The sequence below is a fragment of the Falco punctatus genome (assembly GCF_963210335.1).
Source record: "Falco punctatus genome assembly, chromosome: 4".
NCBI classification, from domain to species: domain Eukaryota; kingdom Metazoa; phylum Chordata; class Aves; order Falconiformes; family Falconidae; genus Falco; species Falco punctatus.
In genome coordinates this window covers 45,994,860-46,019,591 of record NC_137583.1, presented here as the reverse complement: position 1 = coordinate 46,019,591, position 24,732 = coordinate 45,994,860, and the positions used below count along the sequence as shown (strand labels likewise).

The 24,732-nt window shown below is 44.8% G+C and overlaps 1 protein-coding gene across 8 annotated transcripts in view; it reads left to right on the top strand.

Annotated features, from left to right (window-relative positions):
* PTBP1 (polypyrimidine tract binding protein 1) overlaps positions 1–19,892 on the top strand; it is a 31,978-nt gene extending 12,086 nt beyond the window's left edge. For 6 of the 8 annotated variants that reach the window (XM_080384141.1, XM_080384146.1, XM_080384143.1 and 3 more), the window contains 13 exons: positions 4,813–4,888; positions 5,853–6,025; positions 7,040–7,186; positions 8,408–8,578; positions 9,319–9,429; positions 9,793–9,967; positions 10,578–10,667; positions 11,976–12,124; positions 14,804–14,837; positions 15,339–15,431; positions 15,800–16,016; positions 16,265–16,342; positions 16,739–19,892. In XM_080384141.1, coding sequence (XP_080240267.1) covers positions 4,813–4,888; positions 5,853–6,025; positions 7,040–7,186; positions 8,408–8,578; positions 9,319–9,429; positions 9,793–9,967; positions 10,578–10,667; positions 11,976–12,124; positions 14,804–14,837; positions 15,339–15,431; positions 15,800–16,016; positions 16,265–16,342; positions 16,739–16,871 — 1,647 coding nt within the window. In that variant the 3' untranslated portion in view covers positions 16,872–19,892. Of the gene's footprint in view, positions 1–4,812; positions 4,889–5,852; positions 6,026–7,039; positions 7,187–8,407; positions 8,579–9,318; positions 9,430–9,792; positions 9,968–10,577; positions 10,668–11,975; positions 12,125–14,803; positions 14,838–15,338; positions 15,432–15,799; positions 16,017–16,264; positions 16,343–16,738 lie in introns of those variants that run through there. The other 2 variants (XM_080384144.1, XM_080384148.1) reach the window with 2 other exon arrangements.
* Positions 19,893–24,732: the final 4,840 nt, after the last annotated feature.

The following is a 24,732-nucleotide window of genomic DNA, read 5'->3' as shown; positions in this document are numbered from 1 at the left end:
GTAGCTTGTTGGCCTTTCTAAGTCATTCTCCTCTTTCTTTCCATATGTCCCGAGTATTTTTGCTCTTGCCTGGATCTTTGCTTTCTGCTGTAACTTGTTGCTGCCTGAAAATTGATTAGTATCACCGGTTGTCTTGAAATTAATACTTTTATGGTAGTTTAGTATGTATTTGTTTCTAGCCTTTTGCTTAGGCAGAATGCAGTTGATTTATTGTAATCCATTTAAAATAAATGACTGGATCTTAAGCAGATAAAGGATTATATAGGGCAGCTGAGAATTTTTGTAGCTGTTCTAGGTGTGCTGGTAGAAGATGAGGCAATCTCTGGCTTCATTCCAAACTGGTAAAGTTAAGGTAAAATCCTAGTGACAAGAAGGCAATTTGTGGTTCTCATACGAATTAGCAGTTGCTTTTTAAGCTGTGAAGGCCTAGACAAAATACAGATTCTTGGAGCTTGTTAAAACTTTATGCCTTCCCCCTCCCCCCTGCTTTAGTTTGGGGGGTGGTCAAAAAGATAACTAAGAAAAATATTAGAAGTCCACCTTGTGGCAGACTGCCTTTCTCTAATTGAGTAAAGGGAGCTAAAGAAGTACTGATAGCAAGACTACACAAAGCATGGATGTTTTATTAAATTAATGCAGCTTGAGCAATAGACCTTTTGTAGCCGTGAGTGTTGCAGACAAAAGGAGGCTGCTGTCATAGAAACGCTCCCAGGCAGCGTTTTACCTGGTAGTATGTGTACTGACTGGTGATTTTGGTGATAAGAAACAGCCTTACCCTGGTCTAGGTAAGATCTGGCAGTGTAACTTCAAATGTGGTATTTGTTTTCTGTAAACAGGAAGAGATTTTTTTCTCAAATGATGAATTTTGTCGAGGGCTGTTACTGCTAGAGCACTTGCTTCTGCTAATCTTGTCATTAAAATACTAGCTGCAAAAGAATTGGCTAATAACAGAAATGTCAATGTAAATTGATGTCTCTTGTGAGCAGGGATGTGAACTTCAGAACCTGAAGAACTGTCTTGAATGAAGTGCTGCATGGTTTGGCCCTCCCTGTGATAGTCAGAGAATGAAAAAAGCAGAGAAGTAGTGTTGTGGGTTGATGCTGGTGAGCAGCTGAGCACCCACATAGCTGTCTGCTGGCTTTGCATAGTTTTAAATTTAAACAAAACAATATAATACTTCAGACTCGATAGCTGTTGTACTACCTTTTCCAATATAATTCAAGATATCCAATGGATACGTTGTTGGTGAGAAACTTCAAACCTTTTTTTTTTAAAAAAAAGGCTCATGTCGGTTCCTCTGGCTCTACTGAATCAGTCTTAATTGGTGTGGAGCATTTGAATTTATAACATGGTTTTAAAGCTTATTCATAGCTTCTAATATCTACAGAAAGGAAAGGCATTAGAGTCTGGAAAGAGATGATGGCAGTCACTGCAAGTGTAAAGACAGACAACTGCTACAGGCTCCTGCTGAAGTTGCCAATACTGAGTGCGGATTAATAGAGCACTTGTTTTCAGTTTGCCTCAGGTTAGGTCATTCCAAAAAGCAACCGTCAATAGAGGCTTCTTGTGGTCATCTGAGATCAGCTCCAACAGTAACAGAGGAAAAGCGAATGCTGATGGAAAGTCATAGTTGATGCAATTTCTGTCTGTTGGAGGGAGCTTGCCAGTGCTGGTCTGTGACTGTGTGAGGATGGGAGCACTGGGTAACTCCTTGCTGCATTGGGTGTGCTCCTCTTAGCTTTGCACTTTAAAAGCTGTTCTTCTAAAAGGGAATCTGTGTGGAGTAACTTTGGTGTAACTGGACAGTACTCTGTATGTACTGTCCATGAACTTCCTTGTGTAGAGCAAAAGACCTTGGAATAATTGCAGTTTTCAAACTGCTGCAGTCTTTCCTCTTCGTTTGCATGTGCTTCCAGCTGGGAAGCTTACAAATTGACTGCTGCTTCTTTTGATGTCAAACAATCATCCCCCTCTGCCTCCTGGCTCTGGTCACAGTGGGCAGCACAGGCTGTCTCCAAGATAAGAGGGGAGTGGATTTGAAATTGCTCCTTCGTTAAAGAAACATTGACATGTGGAAACCAGCAGCAATGAGCATTCCTTCTCAAAGTGCCCTGCAAGTAAATTTTCAAATATGTGAGAAAATGTTTATTTTAAACAAGCCATTAGGAAAGTTAAATTTGGGGAATTTAAATTCTTTCCATAATAGTGTAAATGTTTGTTTTTCCAGTTTATAGTTTCCTAGTGTTGCCTACATGAGAGCCAAATATGTGGCTCGTTCTCCTGGAGTTTCCATGATGGATTGCAAGTGGTGCCTGAGTATGCTTGCACAGATGCATTGATTCATACTGGGAGTGCTGGAGTTCTGTATGTTCAGAAATTTACAAGTTGTTATTTAAGAACATGTTTTAAAAAGGTCCAGGACCATTAAGGCCTGATGTAAGGAATTTCATGAGGCCAATAAACACTTTTCTGCATTGGTAGGGCTTTTGTTTGCTGGTGGTAGGTGCCGGTTGTATTCCAGGCCACAGAAAGTAAGGCCATACCTGTAGCGTGTGCAGCAGTTCAGGCACAAAAGCATTTTTTACAGTAAACTGCTGGAATTTTTTTTTAGCTTTGGAATTATGCATTAATTTGAGTCATCAAAAGGATGGGATCACTGTCTAATAGCCTCCCAGACTAGCTTGCCTCTTGCTGTACTCAGGAATTGAGGTGCTAATTAGAACAGCTGTTAAAAGGCCCATTCCTAATTACTACACCATGTTAGAAGAAGGAGCCCTTGCTGGGTGCCCACAGCCTTTTGTGGAACCTGGTCAGCACTTGCAGGTGGCCAGCAGCAGCACATGAACCGTGGTTTTGGAACCTGGCCTGATTTCTTGTATTCGGGACATCAAAGTCCTCCAGCTTGTCTTTGAAGAGCTAGCAGTGAGTAGTTAAACAAGAAATTCAAGATTTGAGGGGGAAAGAGAAAACCCAAAACCTGTGTTTGTAATTTGGTGTTCTGGGGCTCTTGTGTGACCTACTTTTCCAACCTGTTTGTTGGGGAAGTGAGTGGAGAGCTTTTGTTGTTGTGCAGATACTGTTTCTGCAGGTGCCACCAGGTATAGGGCATGTGGAAGATAGTGTTTCTGGTAGCCACAGTGTGAAGCAGGGTATGTTTTCATCGAGATGGGTGGGAGTTAGCCAAGGCAGGGATGAGCTCTGTTCTGTTCTTTTTTCTGTGGCATATCTGTGTAAAAGTACTGTAGAATATTATGAGAAAGTTCTTTTATATGTTAGATTTATATTATCAGATTTGCTTGTAGCTTATAATGGGATTTCAGATCTTCTATGTAACTTACATGAAATTAAGCCATACTGATTTTAAGCTGTATGATGTATATAAGTATAGATTGTGCTAAGTGATTTGTAGTCTTGTTTGCTTTTGTCCTAGTAATGTTTTTCATACCTCCTGCTTGGGTTAGACTAGTCTTGGTCAGTTAAGGTGATGTTGGGGTGACTCTAAGGGAATACTGTAACAGTGTGAAACGTGTACATTGCATACACTAATCTGTTCTATAGATATGTTTAGCTTTGTTTGCAGGGAGTGGAGATTCAATATGGAGAATGCAATTCAATAACTTTGTGCTAATAGATTGAATTATACCTACAGCTACCAAAAAGCTTAGAATAAGTAAACTATCATTCTGCAATACCAGTTGGTTTAGGTAGTCTAATTTCAGTAGAAACGGAATTCTGTCAAATGTTTTCTTCCTCAACAGAGTTGAATGCACAGTGCTGTGGTAAGAAAAATCAAAGAATTAAGCTCTTGGGATGTACTGTGCTACTCACAGCTTCTTGTTCTGCAAGTAGCCATGTTGACTTTAACGTAGAACAATTCCTAGTGTGAAAGGCAGTAGAGAATGGGATTATGGAGACTTTGTACCTGTGGTACTCGGGCTTCTCTGCTTCAGAATGCTGGTCTGTCTTTTGACTTAAGTGCGCTTACTCTGAGACTTTATGGTACTGTTGTCCTAGAAGCTGTTGCTGCTGTTCTGGGGGTTGTGGCTAGAAAACAAACCAGTGACCAGACTGTTTGGTACTAGAGCCCAGATGTTATATGTGGACCTATTTCTGCTGCAAAAATCGTAAAATAGCTTTTTGCTAGTAGCTTTACTTCCCTGATGTGCTCTTTTTTGGGGGGGGTAAGGAGAGGAAGAACTCCTTTCTTTGAGGTCTCAATTTGACAAAGTAGCATCTCTCTGCTTGTAACTGGAAAGTCCACATCTTTGGTAATTGCTAAGTCATACACTAACAGTGTTGGCCAGCTTCTGATAACTTGTCTTTTGCTTAAGGCTTCCTTACTTCTGGTAACCCACAGCGAAATAATCTCTGTCCTCTTGATGAATGCCAGGAGGCCTATCTGGTTTGCTATTCTGTACAAGTAGAGTATTGTTCTAGCTCAACTTAAAAGAATGAGAATCTTGTCTGATACAAGTAGTCAGAAATCTGTTTTGTTAGATAAAATAGGAGAATGTAAGTAACAGTGCACAACGCTGCATTTAGTGGCTTCAGACAATTCAGCAATGCTTCAACTCCTAAAATTCCTAATACTTAGCTGAAAAGAGATACTGGATAGTGCTACTCCATTACTAAATTGGATCTTACTTATATTTAATTTATGGAGGTGAGGCTCATTGCCCACTGTCTGTATGTTTTCACTTAAGCTTCTGTTCAGCTTCTCTACAGCTTAATCTCAATTGTTCTGCTTTAGGAGAACCTGAGTAGAATTTAGTAAAAATGCTGTCAGTTTACCTTTCATCTTTTCTTTTCCAGCGGGGATCTGACGAGCTTTTCTCTACTTGTGTTACTAACGGACCCTTTATCATGAGCAGCAACTCTTCTTCTGCAGGTAATATTGCCTATAAAAAAGCATAGCAACTTAAGGCTTGCAAATACTATGAGGAGGTCTGTTTTTTCCCCACATAGTCTTAATTTTAAAATCTCTTCATTGAGTACTTTATTAGGCTTTTGTAGGACAGTGCTGAATAATAAACTTCTGCCCTATGCCCTTAAAAGGTTAGTAGACTAAATAAAATTGTTGCAGGACAGTTGCTAAAATGATTTTATAGAATTAGAACGTACAGGCTTTGCTGTAAACTGCTATACTTAAAGCACAGTTGAATTTTATGTGAGGTTATTTTTGCTGTGTATGGTAGTTTGCTGCTATTTGGGAGTCATACACCATCTAGAGGTTAGTGATCCCACCAAGACAGTATTCTTGGGTGCTCAGTCCAGAATTCTGCCCTCTGTGCTTGTCGGTGCCATGAATTGCCTTATTTTGAGCTACCATTGTCTTCTGAGTCCCTTCATGTTCTGCCTGTGGCCTCCCTGCCAGACACTGTCTGCTCATGTCTTTGGTGGTGTGCTGCAGACAGTCTTTGCCATATGTACAATCCATCTGATCTCTAAAATTACGTTTTGATTTACTTGTTTTAATATCACTTGCTTCTAAGATGTCCCCTTCAAACTGCTTCATTGCCAAGAATACCAGTCAAAGTGAAAAGGCATAAAGCAGCAATCTAGAACGAGTGGCTCAGACCCACACAAAGTAGAAATGTGGGTGGGTGGGTGTGTACTGTAAACAAGCTGTAAAATGGCCACTGGAGAGTTGATTCTATTGCAGCGGCATTCAGCTGTGTCACTTGTGGAGTGTAATTTGGGGGGCAGGAGTAAACCCATGTGTCTTCAGACTAGTTAAACTATGGAATTTCTCTGATGGTGCTCCCCATCCAGTTACTACTCTCTATGTCAAGAGTTGTAAGTGTGTGCGTATTCTTTCAAACTTGATAAAAACCAGTAATTGCTTTTTACAGCTAATGGAAACGACAGCAAAAAATTCAAAGGCGATAGTAGAAGTGCTGGGATCCCATCTCGAGTAATCCACGTCCGTAAACTCCCCAGCGACGTCACGGAGGCAGAGGTCATTTCTTTGGGCTTACCTTTTGGCAAGGTCACCAATCTTCTAATGCTGAAAGGAAAAAATCAGGTATTGTCTCCATAATTCAAAGCAGGGGTTATGTCAAAGGCTTGATGAGTTTGTCATCAGTAAATCAGATCCAAGTTGTTTAAACAACTGTCAGGTATTAGGAGACAATAACTTCTGCATACTAATATTTTACTTTTCCGTGATTATCCCATGAGCTGTGGAAAACACTATTTTCAGGCTGTACAGGGAGCTAAGTCCATAATTATAGGTTGTCACTTGTAATTACATTATGCCTGGTTTTTAAATTACAGGCCAGGTAAATTATTTGGACAGCAGTGACATGAGTTGGCCTTTTTCACTCAAGCTGGCTTGACAGTTGAGTAACCACCAGTGTAACTTTGCATATTAAGGACACCTTTACAGATACAATGAATTAGCTGGGTAGAGCCAAAACACTCTTGGGTAACGCAGGAGGTGTGTGCTAATTTGGTAACTGAAATTGTCTTGCAAATTAAGGAGTAAAAAAGCAAGGCAACTTTAATCATTGCTTAAAAATACTATGTCTTTAATCTTAATTATGAAAATGTGCTTCTGAGATATTGCATTGCATGGTTATGTGTAAGTACTTAATGTAATGACTTGCTACAATCCCTTACATTTTTGTTTTGAAGTAGAGAAGACCATAAAGGTGCGGAACAGTGAGTGGGCTTACTGAAGCTGCTTAATATGATAAGTGTTAAGAATCTGGACTATTGCTGTATTTTTGTGTTCTTGCGGATGCTTCTGTCACTGCCATTTCCCTAAATATATGTAGCATGGAGGTCTTAGGATGAGACTGAAACATTACATGAAATCTGTCTGGACAGTCAAGATCCTCATTTGTTCTATGTACAGTTGGTTCTTAAACAATTTGGTGTACAAAAGCTTGCATGTAAATGCAACAACTAAATACAATTGAACTGGAGGTTCCTCCTGAAGTTATTGGTCTTTTAATGCTGTTGTCAAGTATTAATGCTATCTCCTTGTGTGAGCCGCTTTGATAACATGTCAGCGTTGGATTTGACTTGTGCACAGGCTTTCATAGAAATGAATACAGAGGAGGCAGCCAACACCATGGTAAACTACTACACCACAGTCACTCCAGTGCTCCGAAGCCAGCCCATCTATATTCAGTTCTCCAACCACAAGGAGCTTAAGACGGACAGCACTCCAAACCAAGCAGTTAGTTCTTGTTCTTCATGTTGTGTAGTACTGGTGGGAGGGACAGACTGTTTGCAGCTACTGTTTTGATTTATAGGCCTGGGATGGTTTTGAGATTTGGTTTAACTATCAAAGAGCTAAATGGAGCATACTAGCTTCTAGCTTGTGGAATAATGTCTCCTAGAATAGCTTTTAGCCAAAGTCTCTGCAGACTGTTGAATGAGCTGCTAAAACTGCTTTAATGTCGGGTAGAAAATGCATTGCGAGTGTGAGATAATGAGAAGTGGTGTTTTAGCATTCCTTAGCTAGAAACAGTAACTGAAAACCTATCTAAAGACTTGATTAATGTCTAGTGCTTCAAGATGTTTGTTTCTAATATTTGAAAGGTTTATATAAAATGAATCTCTGATGGGGCAAAACTCATGCCTGCAGCGTGTTGGTGGCAAGTGCTGGCTTTGAGGCAGGCAGTGCTTGAACACAGCTGTTCTTAAGGCTTTGTCTGGGCTATCTAGAGCTTCCATGCAAGATATGCTCTGCATAGGGTAAAATTCCCTTTTTCAGCTCGACTGTTCTTGGCAGTCTTTCAGGACAGGAACACTGGAAAAAGGTCAAGTTACTTGTGGCTCCTTATCAGAGGTGGCTATGGAGTATGTCCCGTTTGCCTCCTCTCACTTTTCAGGCTGACTTTCATCAGGGTCAGAGCATCTAATGCTGTGCGGATGGAATGCTGCTATTTGGTGCATCTAACAAAGCCAGAATCTATGATGTGCTCGCTGCACGCATCAATGTTATACATGTGAGGGGGACTCTCAGTGTAAAGTTGGTTTTCACTCCTGGATCCCTATAGTAGATGCACATTAATCTTTCCATCTTGTCAGCATCTGTAGTATTCTGTAGATGGCGTTTCACCCCAGAAGAGCCTTGTTTTTCCTTTTTTCTAAACAACGGAATAATTTCGCTGCATCAGTAGGTGCTAAGCAAGGTTCTAGCAGTAGCACAAGTACTCCATACTTCACTTAGTCTGTATTTTTGCATTGCTCTGACTTGTTGGGGTGATCTGTATTGTCCATGTTTAAAATGTGCTGAAGTCATTGCATCCCCAGTCTTGGGAACAGTAAATTTTGTTTTGTTGTTCTGCTGACTGAGTTCTGCTAGTAGGTTGCAGATAGGAAGTTGAAGAAAGGCTGACTTTATGTTTTTGCAAGCAGAAGTGTTGGTCTAACAGAGTGTTTGGTTCTGCAGCGTGCCCAAGCAGCTCTGCAAGCAGTGAATTCTGTTCAGTCTGGAAACCTAGCGCTGTCAGCTTCTGCTGCAGCAGTAGATGCGGGAATGGCGATGGCTGGCCAGAGCCCTGTCCTGAGGATCATTGTTGAGAATCTCTTCTATCCTGTCACTCTAGATGTTCTGCATCAGGTAAACCACATTATCACAACTTGCTTGAAGATTGGCCTGGAGGAAGGGGTAGCAACAGACAGAGTGAATTATTGCAATGGCAGTGTTCTAACAGTATGTGTATTTATCTGTATAATTCAAGTTCTGAACATAGCTGTTGCATTTCTACTTCTGGAGATGCTGTCACCTACATGAGATTCTTCCAGTTTTGGTGCCAGTCTGGCCAGACTTTAATTTCCAGGGATTTGATTGCTGGTCCATTTTAATTGGATTATAGTCTGGTACAGTGCAAGGGACAAATAGTCATAACAGAAGTAGCTGTTTCCATGTTGTGCTGCAAGGGTGGGGGGAAACAAATGCAGTGTTCAGCAGTCATCTGGGCAGTAGCCTGTTTGGAAAGCTCCTGCTGTCTGCTATGGTTGTTTAACTTCATGTATAAATGCAAGCTTAACTGCATTTAAGAATCATTGAAGTCCTTATAGAAGTTGCAGTTTGTGAAGGTGTATGTGAACCTTCCTGTGTAGTAATTCATAACAAACAAAACTTTATTGGGGGGGGCAGTTTGGTCACCCTCATGTTTTTCTAGTCTGATGTCATGATGCAAGTTAATACCCACGGTGCAGTTCAAAAAATTATTTTTAAGTTGGAAAGCTAACAAGGTGAAAGGGTAACTTCTGTCGTTTCTGCTTCTAATAATGGAGATCAATATGAAATTAACTGCTGTAAATGAGATAATGAGATATGCAAATATTATCTTGCAGATTTTTTCCAAATTTGGTACAGTCTTGAAAATAATTACATTCACGAAGAACAACCAGTTTCAGGCCCTGTTACAATATGCTGACCCAGTGAGTGCTCAGCATGCCAAACTGGTGAGTAGTACGCCTGCAGTGCTGAACACCTGAATTATTAGGCTTGCTTTTATTAATCTGGAATCGGTGTCAGAAACTTCGGAGTATTTGGTGGCCGTACTAGGTTTATGTGAGCGTTGCCCTAATGGCAGAGCACATGTGAGTGGGAGGGAATTTCCCCACCAGGAGCAGTCCAGCCAACTTGAGTGAATCCTGAGGGGGGCATGGACATGAAGCAGTGCTTTCCCTGCACAAAGCAGGATACCTGCATGTCTTGATGGAGCGCTGGTGCCTGAGGTGATGTAACGCCTCCTCTTCAGAGACTTATCACTGTGGTCTTTGTGTAAATGCATCTTGAATGAAGAATGGTTTGTTCCCTTGCAGTCTTTAGATGGACAGAATATCTACAATGCCTGTTGTACGCTGCGCATCGATTTCTCAAAGCTCACAAGTCTTAATGTAAAATACAATAATGATAAGAGCAGAGATTATACGCGACCAGATCTACCTTCTGGGGATAACCAGCCATCTCTTGATCATACCATGGCAGCTGCTTTTGGTGAGAATTCTGGAAGTGGGAACAGGACAAACATAACTGATCTGTGTGTCTGTTGGGGAAGGGAAGGGGATGTGATCTTCGTGTATTTGGTCATACAGAATTTTGGAATACAGTGTGATGAATGAGGAAAATTTGGGAACCACTGAATCAGAAGAGTGCAGAATGCTAGTAGGAGCATAGGGGTGTGGGTGCATGCTGCTGCTTTGAAAGCATGTCTCCATTTGGGCAAGGACTGCTTAGGGTTTTCCAGCTGCCTGTGCTGTTGGTGCCATCTGCTGTTCTGCCTGCAGTGGCCATAATTTGGGGCGTAGGAACCTATACTTTGAAAACTGTGTTGTGATTAAGCAGTTATGGGAGCTACTAGCTTGTATTCAGGTCAACAGCTATATTCTCATAGCTGTAAGAACAGCAGGGTTGGAGGAGGAATAGTTTTTGCAATTTCTTGAAGTTCACTGTTACATTAGAGGCATTTCTGAATCGCTGTTTATGTTTTAGGGCTTAGCATTTCAGCTAAATGCTTATGTTAAAGGACAGACCATGACATTCCAGCTAAGTCTAGAGTTTTCTTGCTATTAGGTGTCTTTATATAAATGTCTCTTATCTTTCCCAGGTGCCCCAGGAATAATCTCTGCTTCTCCATATGCAGGAGCTGGCTTTCCTCCTACCTTTGCAATTCCGCAGGCTGCAGGTACTGTATTTCGTAAGTTGAAATTTTATATAGGATTTCTGTTGCTGAAGAATCTTGATGTTTTAAAGCTAAGTAGTGGTATTTCTGTTGGGGTTAGTAGTGTAAATTCTAAAGGCTGGTCCTTAAACATAAAGGGAATGGTGTTTCAATGTATAACTTCAGCTAGCAATGTGTGTGTGCAGCTGTAGCGCCTCTGGCTAGACAATATCCCAGTGACAAGAGGAAAATGAGTAGCAGGGTGGGAGTCAATAAAGGCAGATTTTGAAATAATTGGAAGAGGTGGGGAGGAAATAACTTTTTTGTATTTTTAGTTCCTCATGTGATTGCAGAGGTTGGGAGCTAGCTCTGACAGCTCTAAATGTAGTCAAAAGCAAGGAATCTGTCAATTTTATCTAAATATTCTGAGTAAAGCTAGTAGTTAAACATGAATGTAATTAATACTGTTACAGTTGCACTGTGAAGTTTAAATTTCATGCAGGTAAAAAATTACTGCTACTTATGGAAGTAGCCAAGTGTCTGAGATGAAAATCTTGGGGTTTAGGTGCTGAATACACTCATTGGAGTGCTAGACTGAACAATTTTTGCTGTTTTTCATAGCACACCAAGCTGTGTTGACCTTTCTTGTAAGTTGATGGGACTTCCTTGCTTCTGACAAACAAGCACAGATCGAACTGTTGAACCATTAATGTTTTGTTAATATCCTGCCCTGCTGGGGAAATACACAATGCCACTTTGAGAAGTAATTTAGTTTAATTGATTACTAGCAATTGTCTCTTGAATGCTAAAGCTCTTCCCTTTGGAGGGCTAATACAGTGAGGCACCAGCTGTTACTGTGAGCAACCTAGAGATGCCTATAAATAAAAAAAATTAATGTTTATCCATTCAAGAAGAGATTAGGGGATGGTGGCATACAGTATCTGATTGTTACATGCATGGTTAAAGAACAAAGCATTTTTGGCATGCACTGATTGGAAAGACCCTTACAATGCACTGTTTGATACCTGTCCTGCACCAACAGAGCTGAGGCTTTGTGCTGATTCCGCTTCTTGTGAAACATGCACAATATTGTGGTCAACAAGATAGTGCCAAGAGGCACCCGTTAAGCACCAGGCACTGCAAGAGCAAATACTATTAGAAATGACAACATTTCCTGCAGCACCAGAATTGGAGGCTCCTGTTGCTCTTAAAATATGTAGTCACTGTGTCTTGAATGATTACTTGCATGTTACAGAAGGTGTGCTGTTCTCCCTTCTGGTGCAGCAAATAGACTAGAGTACATGCTGTTGATTTCTTTACTGGTTAATATTCTTTAATTTCCAGGCCTGTCAGTTCCAAATGTTCATGGAGCACTAGCTCCTTTGGCTATCCCATCAGCAGCAGCTGCAGCGGCTGCAGCAGGACGGATTGCCATTCCCGGCCTCACTGGGGCAGGGAACTGTGTTCTGCTGGTTAGCAATCTGAATTCTGAGGTTAGTGGAGTCCTAACTTTACTTTTTTCTCCTTCCTGTTACCTCTGCTTTCACTTTCTGAACACAGATTGTGCTGACAGTTATTGAAAGTGAAATCCTACTGTATTCTAAAGGAAACGACAAAACTAGAAAAGCAGATGATGTGCTCTGCCGGCTCTAAAACTTACAGCAGATCAGTACTCTAGTTGCTGAAGGGAAATGAGAAAGTCCATCTCAAATTAAATTCTTGCTCTTCTTTGGTTCAAAGCCAAGGATGCTGCCTGCCTGCTCTTGTCCCATAAAGACTACAATGCCTGTCCCTTCCTCCTTCTTATTTGGAGTCTCCCTGCCATTCCCATGGAATAGTGTCATTTGGGTCACAGAATAATCATGTCCATTCTTTCTTTTCCTTAGCATGTTCTAGTTTTTAATACATTAATTCAGAACTACAGAGAGAGTCTGTTCTGACCTTTGCTCTTTCTGTGTAGTGTCTGGAGCCCTGCCAGCTTGACCTTGTACCTGTGCAGTATTTCCTCTGCCGTGTGCTTGCACATTTTCCCTTTCCAAGATTCCTGGAGTTTTTCCTTAGCTAAACCCCTTAACAGCTCACAGTTCACATTTTCAATTCTACTTAATTTAGTGAGTTGAAGCATTTGGGTTTCCTTAAGAAAAGAAATCAAGTAATATTTGTACAAAAATCCTCTTTCATTAAAGACAGGATCATAAGAGAATTTGGTATGGGTATCTTTGGATTTTTTTTTCCAGTCAGCTTTTGGCTCTTTGTTGGATTGAAAGTGTAGAATCTTCCAGTGTGTGCAGTAGTGTGATGAGTCTCTGCTGAAAAACATTTTAACTGGTGGGACTGTGCACACAAGTTAATACTACTTTGCAAAGCTATAAAACTTACTAGTGGTGTCAGAGTAACCACAAACCTCTTTTGCATCAAAGGGGAAGCCTGGATGTGATGAAGGATCAAAATGTTTAACTCTGGATGAGATGAACCAAATAAATCAATATTTCAGACTACTTTTTTTTTAAATCTCATTACTATTTTCTCCAGGGCATGAAATAATGGCAAGGGCTGTGATACAGCTTTGGTTTGGAGGAGTTGCTCTTTCTACCCAGGAGCTCCTCTGCCATTCCAGGAACTGTTGTCTCTGACTTGGTCCCGTGACTTGCTGCTCAAACAAGTCTTAAACATTTAAACATTAAAGAGCTGGACTGTCAAGCGTGTGTTTCTTGGGATGATTCTGCATTGCCTGGATGGCAGCAACAGGACAAAGGACTGTGCCCTACCTCTGTTAATTTGCACGTGCTAACAGCTCTGAGCAGTGTCTGAATGGTGTGTGCAGTCCTTGTTTGTTAGGAGCAAGCAGTTATTTCATGCCTTGTGGTTTTTTGATGAGCTCTTCACTATCCATCCAGCTTATCTTTGGGCTAGAGAGACTTTGATACTTGTACTGAAGCTGTGAACTAACAGACGTGAAACTTTTTTCCATTTGCCTGTATAATCAGTGTTGTAGAAACTTACCTGTGCCACAACCAGTTAGTTAAGAGGCAGTATTTCTCTGGAGTGACTACTCTGTGATAATGTATAAAGTGTTTTTCTGAATTGGAATCATGGAAACTGAAATTGCTCCCATTTTTTTTCCCCATGATGAGTGGAAGAAGTCTGTGTGTTTCAGCTTGCGTTGGCTTTTACTTTGAATGCTGACTGCTGTCTGCATGCAAAGTTAGTGGTGGTGTGGGGAACAGAAATGCTTTTCCTGCCTTTCTGGCTCAGTAACGGCAGTTTTGGGTTTCTTCATGGTGAGGTCAAGCCATGGACATGGAAGGGAGTAGGCCTCTGTTGCAATTGAAGTACCAAGTTCCTTTATAGCAAGCACTTCTAGCGGACTTTGGAGGGTGTTTTTGTGGTGGTACAGCTGCTCATCTGGATAATCTTTTGCATTAAAGGCAGCGATCAGTACTGAAATCAGACTTGATTTGTCACAGCTAAGCATTGCAGTACAGATCTCTTCTTCTATTCACTAAAGCAGCAAATGCAGCTGTGTTTTTGGCTTGGTCTGTGAAGTCGTTTCTACTAAGAAACTTTTGTAATCGGAGAAAATTTGTCAAATTTTAGGGAATTGCAATTTAATTCAATATTAAAGGCTGTAGAAGTCACTCTGTTGTAATACTGTCTCTTACTTCTTTGTATATCTTAAGTAAAAATGCCTTTTCTTTATCATTGTGTTCCACTAGGTAAAACCTATTAACTGTTTCTGTAAACAAGTTATTGTATGTAGAATTCTATAAATCTGACTGATGGAACACTACATATTTCCTTATGTATTTACTGACCTGTGTTTTTTGCTACTTTTTTCTTTTCTCCCCATCCCTGAATTTTTTTTCTTCCCCTGATCCGGAATTTCTTTGCCAACTGACTGCACGGTACTTCTGCTTCCTGTTGTTGCTTGAAACAAAAAATAAAAACATTCCCCTTCCAAAAAAAAAAAAAAAAAACCCTGCTCTTCGGAAACCAACCTGCCCTTCAATATTAACCATCTTGAAAACTTCATCATCCATCAACCAATTTCGCCATTTCCTGCGGGGACTCTGCCCTTCCTCGTTGTGGACGATTTGTGCAACCTCGCTCTCCCCTTCGATTCCTTACCTCTTCCCTGTCCCTCCGCTGCCTTGCTCTGCTGTTCTCTAAAGAGAGTTACACCCCAATGCCTCTTTATTCTTTTCGGTATGTTATTATTCACACTTTTTATTACCTTGTTTTTCATTTATTTGAGATTACTTTTTTGATACTTCAAAAATGTACAGTTTGCAGTTTGCCATTTTTTTGAATGCATAATTTCATTTTTACATTGTTTACTTAGTTTGCTATTTAATTTAGTTTGCCTTTGTTTTATGTTCAGTTATGCATGGTTTATTGCTTTGCATGTCTTTTATAAGAGTTTTAAATTGTGATAGCATGCTAAATTGTCCAGTCTTCTGGCAGTAAGATTTTTTTGCTTTTTGCTGAAACCCAGTGTCTTTTCTTTAATGTATTGTTCCATTATTATTCTGCTACATAAGAATTTGCCTTAATTAGAGCAGAATAAGTAACCGTGGTTGGAATGAGATCAGTTCTGGTTGTGAATGAATGTTTTTGCTGTTGGATTGTTTAGCTAATATTAAGTTGAATGAGACTTCATTTTTTTTCCCCTACCTAAGACTGTTCTTGTTTCCTCACTTTTTGAAGGAGTCTATGGTGATGTGCAGAGAGTGAAGATTTTATTTAATAAGAAAGATAATGCCCTAGTTCAGATGGCTGATGGAAACCAGGTGCAGCTTGGTAAGCAAGCTTAAAAGTCTCAGACTGTTGGCATTAAGATACCTAATGGGTAATTAAAGCTTTAATATCAGTACTTTAAAAAAACAAACAAACAAATGAAAACCTGTGTCCGTGCACTTAATTGCTTGCATATGTAGTATAGATTTGGGAACAGCTCTGGAGAAGGTAAGGTTGGTTTGTGCAAGATAATCTAGAGGGGAAAATAGAGCAAACAGTAGGGCAGGGTAGCAATGCATGCCTGTTGTGCAGCTCCTGGAGGATGTGGTGTCTGCATAGGGAGGAACTAAATAGAATTGTAGCTTTGATTTAAATGTGTGAGCAAAACTGTGAGATACCATAGCAGTCAGTGCTGTCTCTAACCGTTGCAGCCATGAGCCATTTAAATGGTCAGAAGCTTCATGGGAAGCCAATCCGTATAACATTGTCCAAGCACCAGACAGTACAACTTCCCCGTGACGGACAGGAGGATAAAGGTCTGACTAAGGACTATGGAAATTCTCCTCTACATCGTTTCAAGAAACCAGGCTCCAAAAATTTCCAGAACATCTTTCCCCCTTCTGCCACACTTCACCTGTCCAATATTCCGTAAGTATCCACATGGAGAGTTACTGTATGGCAGAGTATTAAAATGTTCGCAAATTAATGTGAGAGTAAAATACGGTCAGCTTCTTGCTGCCAGCAGGAGGAAAGTTTGCCCATCTTCTTGTTCTCATAGCATTTCCAGTTCAAGAAGCCACTGGTAGAGAATTCAGAAAAGGTTCTGAGAATTGGGTTTTAAAAATTAATTCAGTCTGTCAAACATACATCTGACTGGAAAAACTATTTTGTTTCAGACCTTCAATAACTGAAGAAGACCTTAAGATGTTATTTTCAAGCAATGGTGGGATGGTGAAAGGATTCAAATTCTTTCAGTAAGTGTTTTGTCTTGTCCTGTCGTGGGGCTTTTCAGTATGAGAAGGGCAGAATTTCTTAGTCCTTACCAAATTCCAACTCAGGCTTAAGTGAAAGGTGAGCGGAATCTTCACTAATGTAGCATTTGACTTTCTGGAATAAAGAAACCCAGAGTAACCCTGAGGTGAGTGCATGGCAAGTGTGAGTTGAAGAAAACTAAATGGCCGAGTGAGAGTTTGGGTATGTGCGTTTATCATGTAGATATGCTTTTCCATGTAAAAAAAATATGTTGCAGTTAACCTAGATGGTTAACTTTCTGCTGCCCTGGTTGAGTGCTAGATAAGAAAACCTGCGTCAAGTTGGGGAAATGCTGTGTGCAGCGGTACTGAATGCGACTCAAATTTCTGTCTTGTCAGGAAGGACCGTAAAATGGCTCTGATCCAGATGGGCTCCGTGGAAGAAGCTATTCAATCACTCATTGACCTCCATAATCATGACCTGGGTGAGAACCATCACCTGCGCGTGTCCTTCTCTAAGTCCACCATTTAAAGCTTTGGAAGGCGTGGGACAAAATGGACTTGACTTAAAACCTCTTGGGTTCAGCCTTGACCTTAAAAGGCTGAGCACTAGGGTTTCAACTTCCATCATTCCAGAAAAAAAGCCACTTTAAAAATGCAGCTGAAGTGACCTTAAAAGACCAGAGATTTTATTTTTTTAAAGAGAAATCAGTTTACCGGTTTTTAAAAAGAAAGTTAAATCTAATTCATATTGCTAACCTTGCGGTGATGGGTAACAATCTTGACTGTTCAAATAAAAATCACAAGTTAAAGTTTACACTTTTGGAACCTGCTCTGGGAAATTCCCCTCCCTTCCTGCTCCTTCTCCCCCCAAAAAGCAGATCCTAACAAGTTTATCAGGTTTCACTTTGATGCCTTTTTTATTTTCTTTACCCATCCATGCCTTGAAAGACCTAAAACCACTGTGCAAATTCACTTTTAGCGCCTTTGAGTCAGGATTTTGCAAAATGCATGGTGTATAGGAGCTCCCAACTCACCCAGCACAAAAATAAGTTGCATTGATCCTACCTTAACTGTGCATCTGCTGTCCTGTGCCTTAAACCGTTTACTACTTTGGGGAAAACATCTGAACTGCAGGGAGTGGATTGGGAGAGTTGAGGGGAATGCGTGAGCTCTGGCTTACTGGATCAGCTTGGTGTAGTGAAGGACAAGTGAAGCTGGCAAAGTGGATAAAGAAAATATTGGGCTTTGACTCTTCAGGCAGTTGTACCCCACTGTCCGTGAAATGTCTTGATCTGCGTAGTATCGTGTGTCTTCATGCCACTTTCCAATCTGCTTGTGGTTTCTTGCCATCTGCAAACCGTCAAGTGGGAGTTATTTAAGATCCTATGTCAGTAACATTCAGACTTAAGCAGAAAGGTCTGGGTGGGGAAGCATTCCCAAGACCAAATTACATTCCATTGTTAATAGTGAGTCAACAGGCTCTGCCCTTCACAAGAGCATTGATCAAGATACGAAATTAACCACTGTTGGACACTTGTGAAGACGAATCATTAAGAGTTTGTTGAAATTTGTGTGTGTATATATATATATCTAAATACTTGGCTAGGATTTGAAGAACTATTGGATATCCCACATTTAGGAAGGTGTTCATGTGAGTCACCTTCGTGCCCCTAATTTGAGATTAACAAGACCAATGTAGCTCTGCCATCATTCTTATAGCATGTCTTCAGCATTTGAGCTTTTTGTTTTAATTCTTGTATTATACTTTTTGATGCCGTTGCTGTCATCTGTGCCTAGCAATATTTCCAGTTGACCAAATATTCTAATCTCTTTATATGCAAAAGAAATAGTTTAAGTACCTTTTTATAGAATGATAAGATGGTATAAACGTAATCTAAATTTACTCCTTTGTGGTATTACCCTTGTATACTGTACTTTCTTATTTTATTTTTTTTTGTAATTGAAACTGTAGGGCAGGAATTTAGTTACCAGGCTGAGGTCATGACTGAGGATGAGTAATGTAATGAAATTGATAAAACATGGTAAGCAAAGCAAACTTTCACAGCAAAGTGTTTTGAGATAACAAGCACAAACAGCTTGTGAATTTAAGTAAAAGGACCCAGGCTAAAGTTTATAACTCTTTAACCTATAAGCCCAGATCTTTTAAGTTATAGGAAGGGAATTTATTAAAAGTAGAATGCAGCAGATCAATTTTTTTTCCCCAGTGATACAACCATTTATTTTTTTCTGGCTTACAACTCTTTCCCTGGGCCATTCTGCCTTCTATTCTGTGTAATCCGATGTTGCCTTACATTTCCCTCTAACCTGCAACCTGTTCGGATGCAAAATAATGAGAATCTTGTACTTTTTTTCAGGGTTTTTCTGCAAATTGTGGACCAAAGTTTGGTTTTTAATTGTCTTAGTGTTGCAAGTTACGATTTCCTTGCTTCGTGTGGGAGCTCTTGACTTGCCTAGCACTGAGTGTTTGGAAAAGTCTTAACTTTTCTTAGTTCCTCCCTGAACTCTCGAGGGTGTGAATTATGCTGGAGAAGTGTGTGAAGTCCGAGTGAGGGTTCAGCTTGGGTTGCTGGCATGAGATTGGTAATCCTTGTCTGCCTTAGTCTTCAGTTCGTGGCTGAGGAGTGTGCAACCATCTTCAATGATGCGTGTTGCCCCGGTTGAGCCGAGAAAGCTCAGCTGACGCTGGTTTCGGTTACCTCTAAACCTTGGGTAAGCCTGTTAATGAAGCCTTGTGATCATCTGCCTCTCTGGAAAGCTCTGTGCTTCCTTGCCAGCATCTTAATGTTCAGGAGGGTGCATTCAGGTGTCTTGGTAGTTGTTGTCAGCTAGAGTTAGTTTGCTCATCTCCCTCCCCAAGTGAAAAATCCTGTTCCTCCTGCAGCCAGGGAGCCCACTCCTGAGTGTGCACTGCTGTGCAAGGAGGATCCATGTGCAACCCAAGTGGAAACAGCTGTGGTTTAACTCTTTCATTAAATGTGTTCAATCAACCTCACCCAAGACACTGGGAAGAGGCTCATTGGGATAAAACCTGTCTGGTGGCCTTTAACGTTGGTTTGGTCAACCCGCAGGCTCTATATTTAGCGAAATGCGAGCAAATGAATTGAGGTAACCCCGGAACCCAGGCAACTGTGGGTTTTTCCTTTGGATCCCTGTGTTTGCATGTAAAGAATGTGAGTAACAAAAGGGTGTACATATTTATAATTTTTTTATACCTGTTGTAAGACATGAGGGGGCAGCAAAACCCAGTTTTTTATGGTGAACAGATGTATTGTATATTTTGATAACAGCTATTACAGGTTCAGTATTGTGGAAGGTGGGGTGGGAAGGGTAAGCATACACAACATCAGAATTCCATTGCCTCTTTCAAAGAATGTTTGTAATGCAAAAAGAAAAGAAATTAAAACTATTTTATAACAACCTTTGTACCTTTCTGTAGCTCCATTATTTACTGTTCAGATTGTAGAAAGCAGTTATTGGCCAGTCTGTACTTGTGCTTTCAATAAATTTCTTCTGTATTCTTTGCTTCTGATTTTCCTATCTCTTTATTGTGCCTATTTTGCTTCTGATTTTTCCTTCTAATGTAATTTCAGCTGCCTCATTTTACATAACTTTTGACTCTTCACATACCTCTGGGCTGGCAGAGTGTTTGTCCCAGTTAGCTCCGTGCAGGGGGAGGGGTGAGGAGCCAGGGCTCAGCCTGGAGGGGGGCTGTGGCCACATCGGTTCCAGCAGCTCTTCGGTGCTTGAGTGAGGTTGTTGGGCCTTAACTGATGCTCTGCCTTTGTCACACTCCAACACTTTTTTTTTTTTTACTTCATGTTCCTAAGCTTTCCATATATTCTAGCTAATATCCATGAAATAACCCACTTTCAAGTCAAATACGTAATACTCTCTGTAGTTTTGTGCTTTAGGTGTGTCAAAGCTTTCTGGCTAGCTGGATGCGGTGCAGCTCGCTGTCCATGTGAGGAGGTGCAAGTCCCGTTCTGACTCCTGTGGGTTACTCTGGGGGGTGGGTGCCCCCAGGCCTCAATCGGTGTCCCATGGAGCAGAGCCCTTTCTTACGGAGGTTTGGGTTCTCGTTAACATAAGTAAACGTTTCTTGGTGTGGACCTGGAGGCCATGGAGTGCACTGGGGTACCGCAGGTTTCAGTAGGGGACCCCCAAAGCTTTGCTGCGGGGGGAGCAGGTCCTTGCAGGGTGATGATGGCATACTTGGGGGGGGGGGGGGGGGCGAGGATGGGTCTCATGGTGGGATGCCAGCGTGCAGCTGAGCCCTGGGCAGGCTGGCAGCCAGCACTGCGCTGTTCCCACAAACTGGCTGCTGCTGTGACAATGCGAGGGGCACAGCACCGCTGCACCTCATTCCAGCACTTCCCTGGGCTGTGCACTGTGCCCCAGCAACTGGGAGTGGGGACACTGGTCACGGGGCTGGGCACCCCATGTGTTCAGAGAATAAATGCACTGAGCTGTTGCTTGTGTGGCTCTGCTGTTCTGTCCTTCAGCCACATTCCCTGCGTGCTGAGCACAGTCACGTTAAACACGAGTTTATTTCATGGGTGTCTGGGTGCAGCCCCCTGCCACCAAGGTTACCGGGCAGGGTCCTGCGGCAGCCCTGCGCTGCTGAAAGAGATCACTGTTGTTCCTTGAAAGTGTAATAGGATTTGTAACAGCTGCCTCTTCCTTGCCTGCCTCAACGCTTGTGTGAAAGCAGCGCAGAGCTGTGTCCGGCGCTGCTGCCCTGCAGGAACGAGCGTTAACAGCGCCGGGTTTGGTTCAGCGTGGTTATGAGGTGCACCACCCACTCCTGAGTGGTGGAGTCTGGGGTGCAAACCAGCATCCTGCCCTCCCTGGGGGGCTTCCTGCGTGAGGCTGGGGGCGGTTCATGCCGGGAAGGCCCTTGCAACTGGATCTTCCCTTAGCAGGAGGTGTCCTGAGCCGTAGAGCACCCCCAGCACCCATCCTTCTCCTGCCCTGGGCTTGTGCTGGAGCCCCCGGCCTTCGTGCTGTTCCAGTAGGTTTGGGGGCACGTGGCCGAGCTCTGGGCAGCGAGTTGGGTTTGTGTCTCCCAGGCACCGTTTGGCAAAACCAGAGGTGCCGGCAGCACCTCTCCCCTCCCAGCGAGCTGGGGTCCCGACGCCTGTCCCTGTCCCCCTCGGACAAGGAATGAATCGCTAATTAGCTGCCTGGTGCAGTAATTACGGCCTCCCAGCTCTGGCTGCAGGCAAAGCAAATATTGATCGCTGGGCGGGCGCACGTGATGGGCTGGGTTGCCATGGAAACAGTGGCAGCTGCCTGTCACGGGGACCGATCCTGCTTGTGGCACCGCTGTCCTCTCCCTTCCAATGGTGGAACCCCTGTGGCACCCAGGGGGCTGGGCTGGGTGACCTGCGGAGGGGCCAGGCTGGTCCCCAAAGCTGTGGTGGGATCCTGGGGTGAGATGGGGCTGAGCTGGTGGCAAAGCTGGTGGCTGGGTGTGCTCCTGCACCCAGAGCCTGTGTGCAACCGGGCCGGCAGCGGAGGCGACGGCTTGAAAGATGCTTTTAACGAGGAACCGCTGATTTATGGAAACCTGGATCGTTTCAGGCGCGAGCCCAACAGCCCCTCCGTGCCAGCTGCTGCACAGAGCGAGGGGGGAGAAGGTCCCTGCAGAATAAACATCCCCCACCCCCGATCCCAGGCCTTCCGAGCATCCTCTGGGCACAGAAAGTGAATTCTGCTGCTCCTGCCAGGTGTGAGGGGGTCCCCAAACTCTGCTCCCCGAAGCCAGGCTTGCCCTGCTGCCTCACACTGTAGGCAGCGCCTTGCGAAGGGGAGCGATGCTGTGTAAATTGGGTGGGGGGTGCAGGAGGGAGGGGAGGTGTGTCCCCCCGCCCCCCAGCCAAAAGGATGCTGACGCTCTCCCCGGTGCAGTGAAGTCACTCCAAAGCGTGGGGTTCAGGAACACGAGTCCTTCCCCTGGTCCCCCCCCCAGCCTGTAGGTTGTGGGGGAATCTGCATTTATGCCCAGCACTGCAGGAGCAATTAGCAGCTGGCATTTGATTAACGAGGGGAAATTCTCCTCTCGCCTCCTCCCTCCCTGCAGCCGGAGGGGGGTCCCCAAGCAGGTACCGCTGGCTGGGGGTGGCGGGGGGTGAGTGGTGCCTGCGGGTGGTGGAGGGGCTGGATGCAGGGCTGAGCCCTTGGATTGTCCCAAAGCCATTGTTTGTCCCAAAGCCATTGTCCCAAAGCCAGGCGCTTCTGCTTCGCACCTGGGGTCGTGGCTCTGGGCAGAGGGTCTCCCTGGGAAGGGGTCGGGTCACTGAACACTGTCCCAAGCACGATCCTGGCTGAAGCCCCTGGTGGCTGGGGGGGAGGGGGGCTCGGGCAGCGCAGCAGCCACCTGCCTGCCCCTGCCTGCTCTCCGAGGGATCGGGAGCATCGGCCCCTCTCAGGCTGGGGGGCTGGGGCAGAGCCCCCGCTGCAGCTCCCAGCCATGCCTGGTCCCCTGCCCATGGTGGGGGCGGTGGGGTTGATGGGATGGGGTCTGGTAGCCCCCTTGGGAGCCTGTCTGCTTCATCCTGCCTCCCGGCACAGGCTGCGGGGAGGAGGATGAGGATGCTCTCGCTCCCTCCCAAGCCCTGTGGGTCCCCAAGTGATGCAGCAGCGGGTGCTGGGGGGGCTGCCCAGGGGGGCGGGGGGCTGCAGGAGCCGTGCGGGGTGCGGGGCTGGCAGTTGCTATGGAAACTGCTGGATCAGAGGCAGCATGAAGCGGCGTGTGACGCCATCGCTCACCGCAATGAGCCATGAGAGCGATGGCGTGGGGCTGGTGGGATGCCAGGCCCCCCCATCTCCCCTCTCCCCCCCGAGGGCTGCCAGAGCAAGGCGGCCGCAGCGGCTCCATCCCGCTGTCCCGGGCCACCCGCACTGAGGCTGGATGCAGCAACCTGCACCATCATGGCCCTCGAATGCTGCCGGACAGCGTTGGAGCCCCCAGCCCACCAATGTGTCCACTGGGCAGGCACAACCCACTGGTGCCCTCGCTGCAGCCCGCCCCCCCCCCAGCAATCCTCCTGCTAATCCCCGGGTGGCTTTTCCAGCACCGAGTCAGGGTTATGCTGGATAATCCATATGTTTGCAAGGCGGAGGCTTCGGGATATCCACTGTTAATCCAATTGGCAGTGGCAGTTTGGTGCCATCGACACATCACCCTCTTTTGAGGGGGCGGGGGGGTGGGGGTGTGTCATGGGCCGTCCCCACCGCTGCACCCTGGGCTGGGACGGCTCCAGCACCACGGGGCTCAGCCCCTGCTTGGTGCCAGCTCCCACAGACTGCGGAGCAAAACCAGCCTGGATGCTCTGGAGCTCTGCAAACCGGGATGATGCTGGAGCTGCTCCAGTCCCCTTCCCTATGGGCACTGGCGGGGCTGCCAGCCCACATGCCCCTGTGTCCATCCCTCCCAGCAGCCGGACAGGAGCCGCGTGGCCACGTTCCCACTTGGCTCCCTTCTGCTTCGGCTGCTTTTCCGCCTCTCCCGCCCGATGCCGCGCGCTCTCCCCGGCCCTGCCTCAGTTCTCCCCTGGGAAGGCTGCGTGCGGCCGCCGCTCCGGGGGTGATTTACGAGCCGTGACAAATGGGAGCAGATGCTTCGCCGTGCCAAGGCCAGGTCACCGCGCGGTTCCACCGCCACCATACGGAGTGTCCTCGTGATGGCTGTGGGTGCCGTCAAACCACCGGGAGGACATCAAATGAGGTCTCCGAGCATCTCTGCTGCTGCTGGTGGTCCCTGCCCCTGAGTTGGCATCCCCCCGCCAGGCCTCCACGCAGGGGTCCAAGCAGCAGCCGGGGGTCACCGGGCCTGGTGGCTGTGCCACCCACTGCTGGTGCTGGTGCTGGGTCTCATGTTGCCACAGCAACGTAGTGGGAAATTGCAGCGGCAGCACTTTCCTCCAGTGGCAGGAGGATGGCGAGGGGGTCTCAGTGCACTGCCCCCCCCCCACTTCCCTGCCTTGGGGTTTTGCAGGACGATTCAGTCACACAGCCCTCCCCCACACCACCTTGCCAGGGTGCAATGGAGCACCTGGCACTGCGCGCAGCCCCCTCCTCACCCCAGGCAGCTGATGGGTGGTCACATCTCATGCTGCAGGAATGGAATTGCTTGCGCTTGCCTGATCGTTAATGGGTTGGAGGGGTTTTAACTGAGCCCGGTGAGGGGAAGAGAAGGACCCTGAGCCCATTTTGGAGGGGTGGGGACCCTGAGCGGCCAAAGAGGGGGGTGTCACACGTTGCATTAGCAGCATCACACTCTCCATCGCCACTGGGCTGCTCAGCCACGGCCCAGGCTCAGGCAGCCCCCCCACCCCACCCTCCCCACCTGAATCCCATGTGCCAAG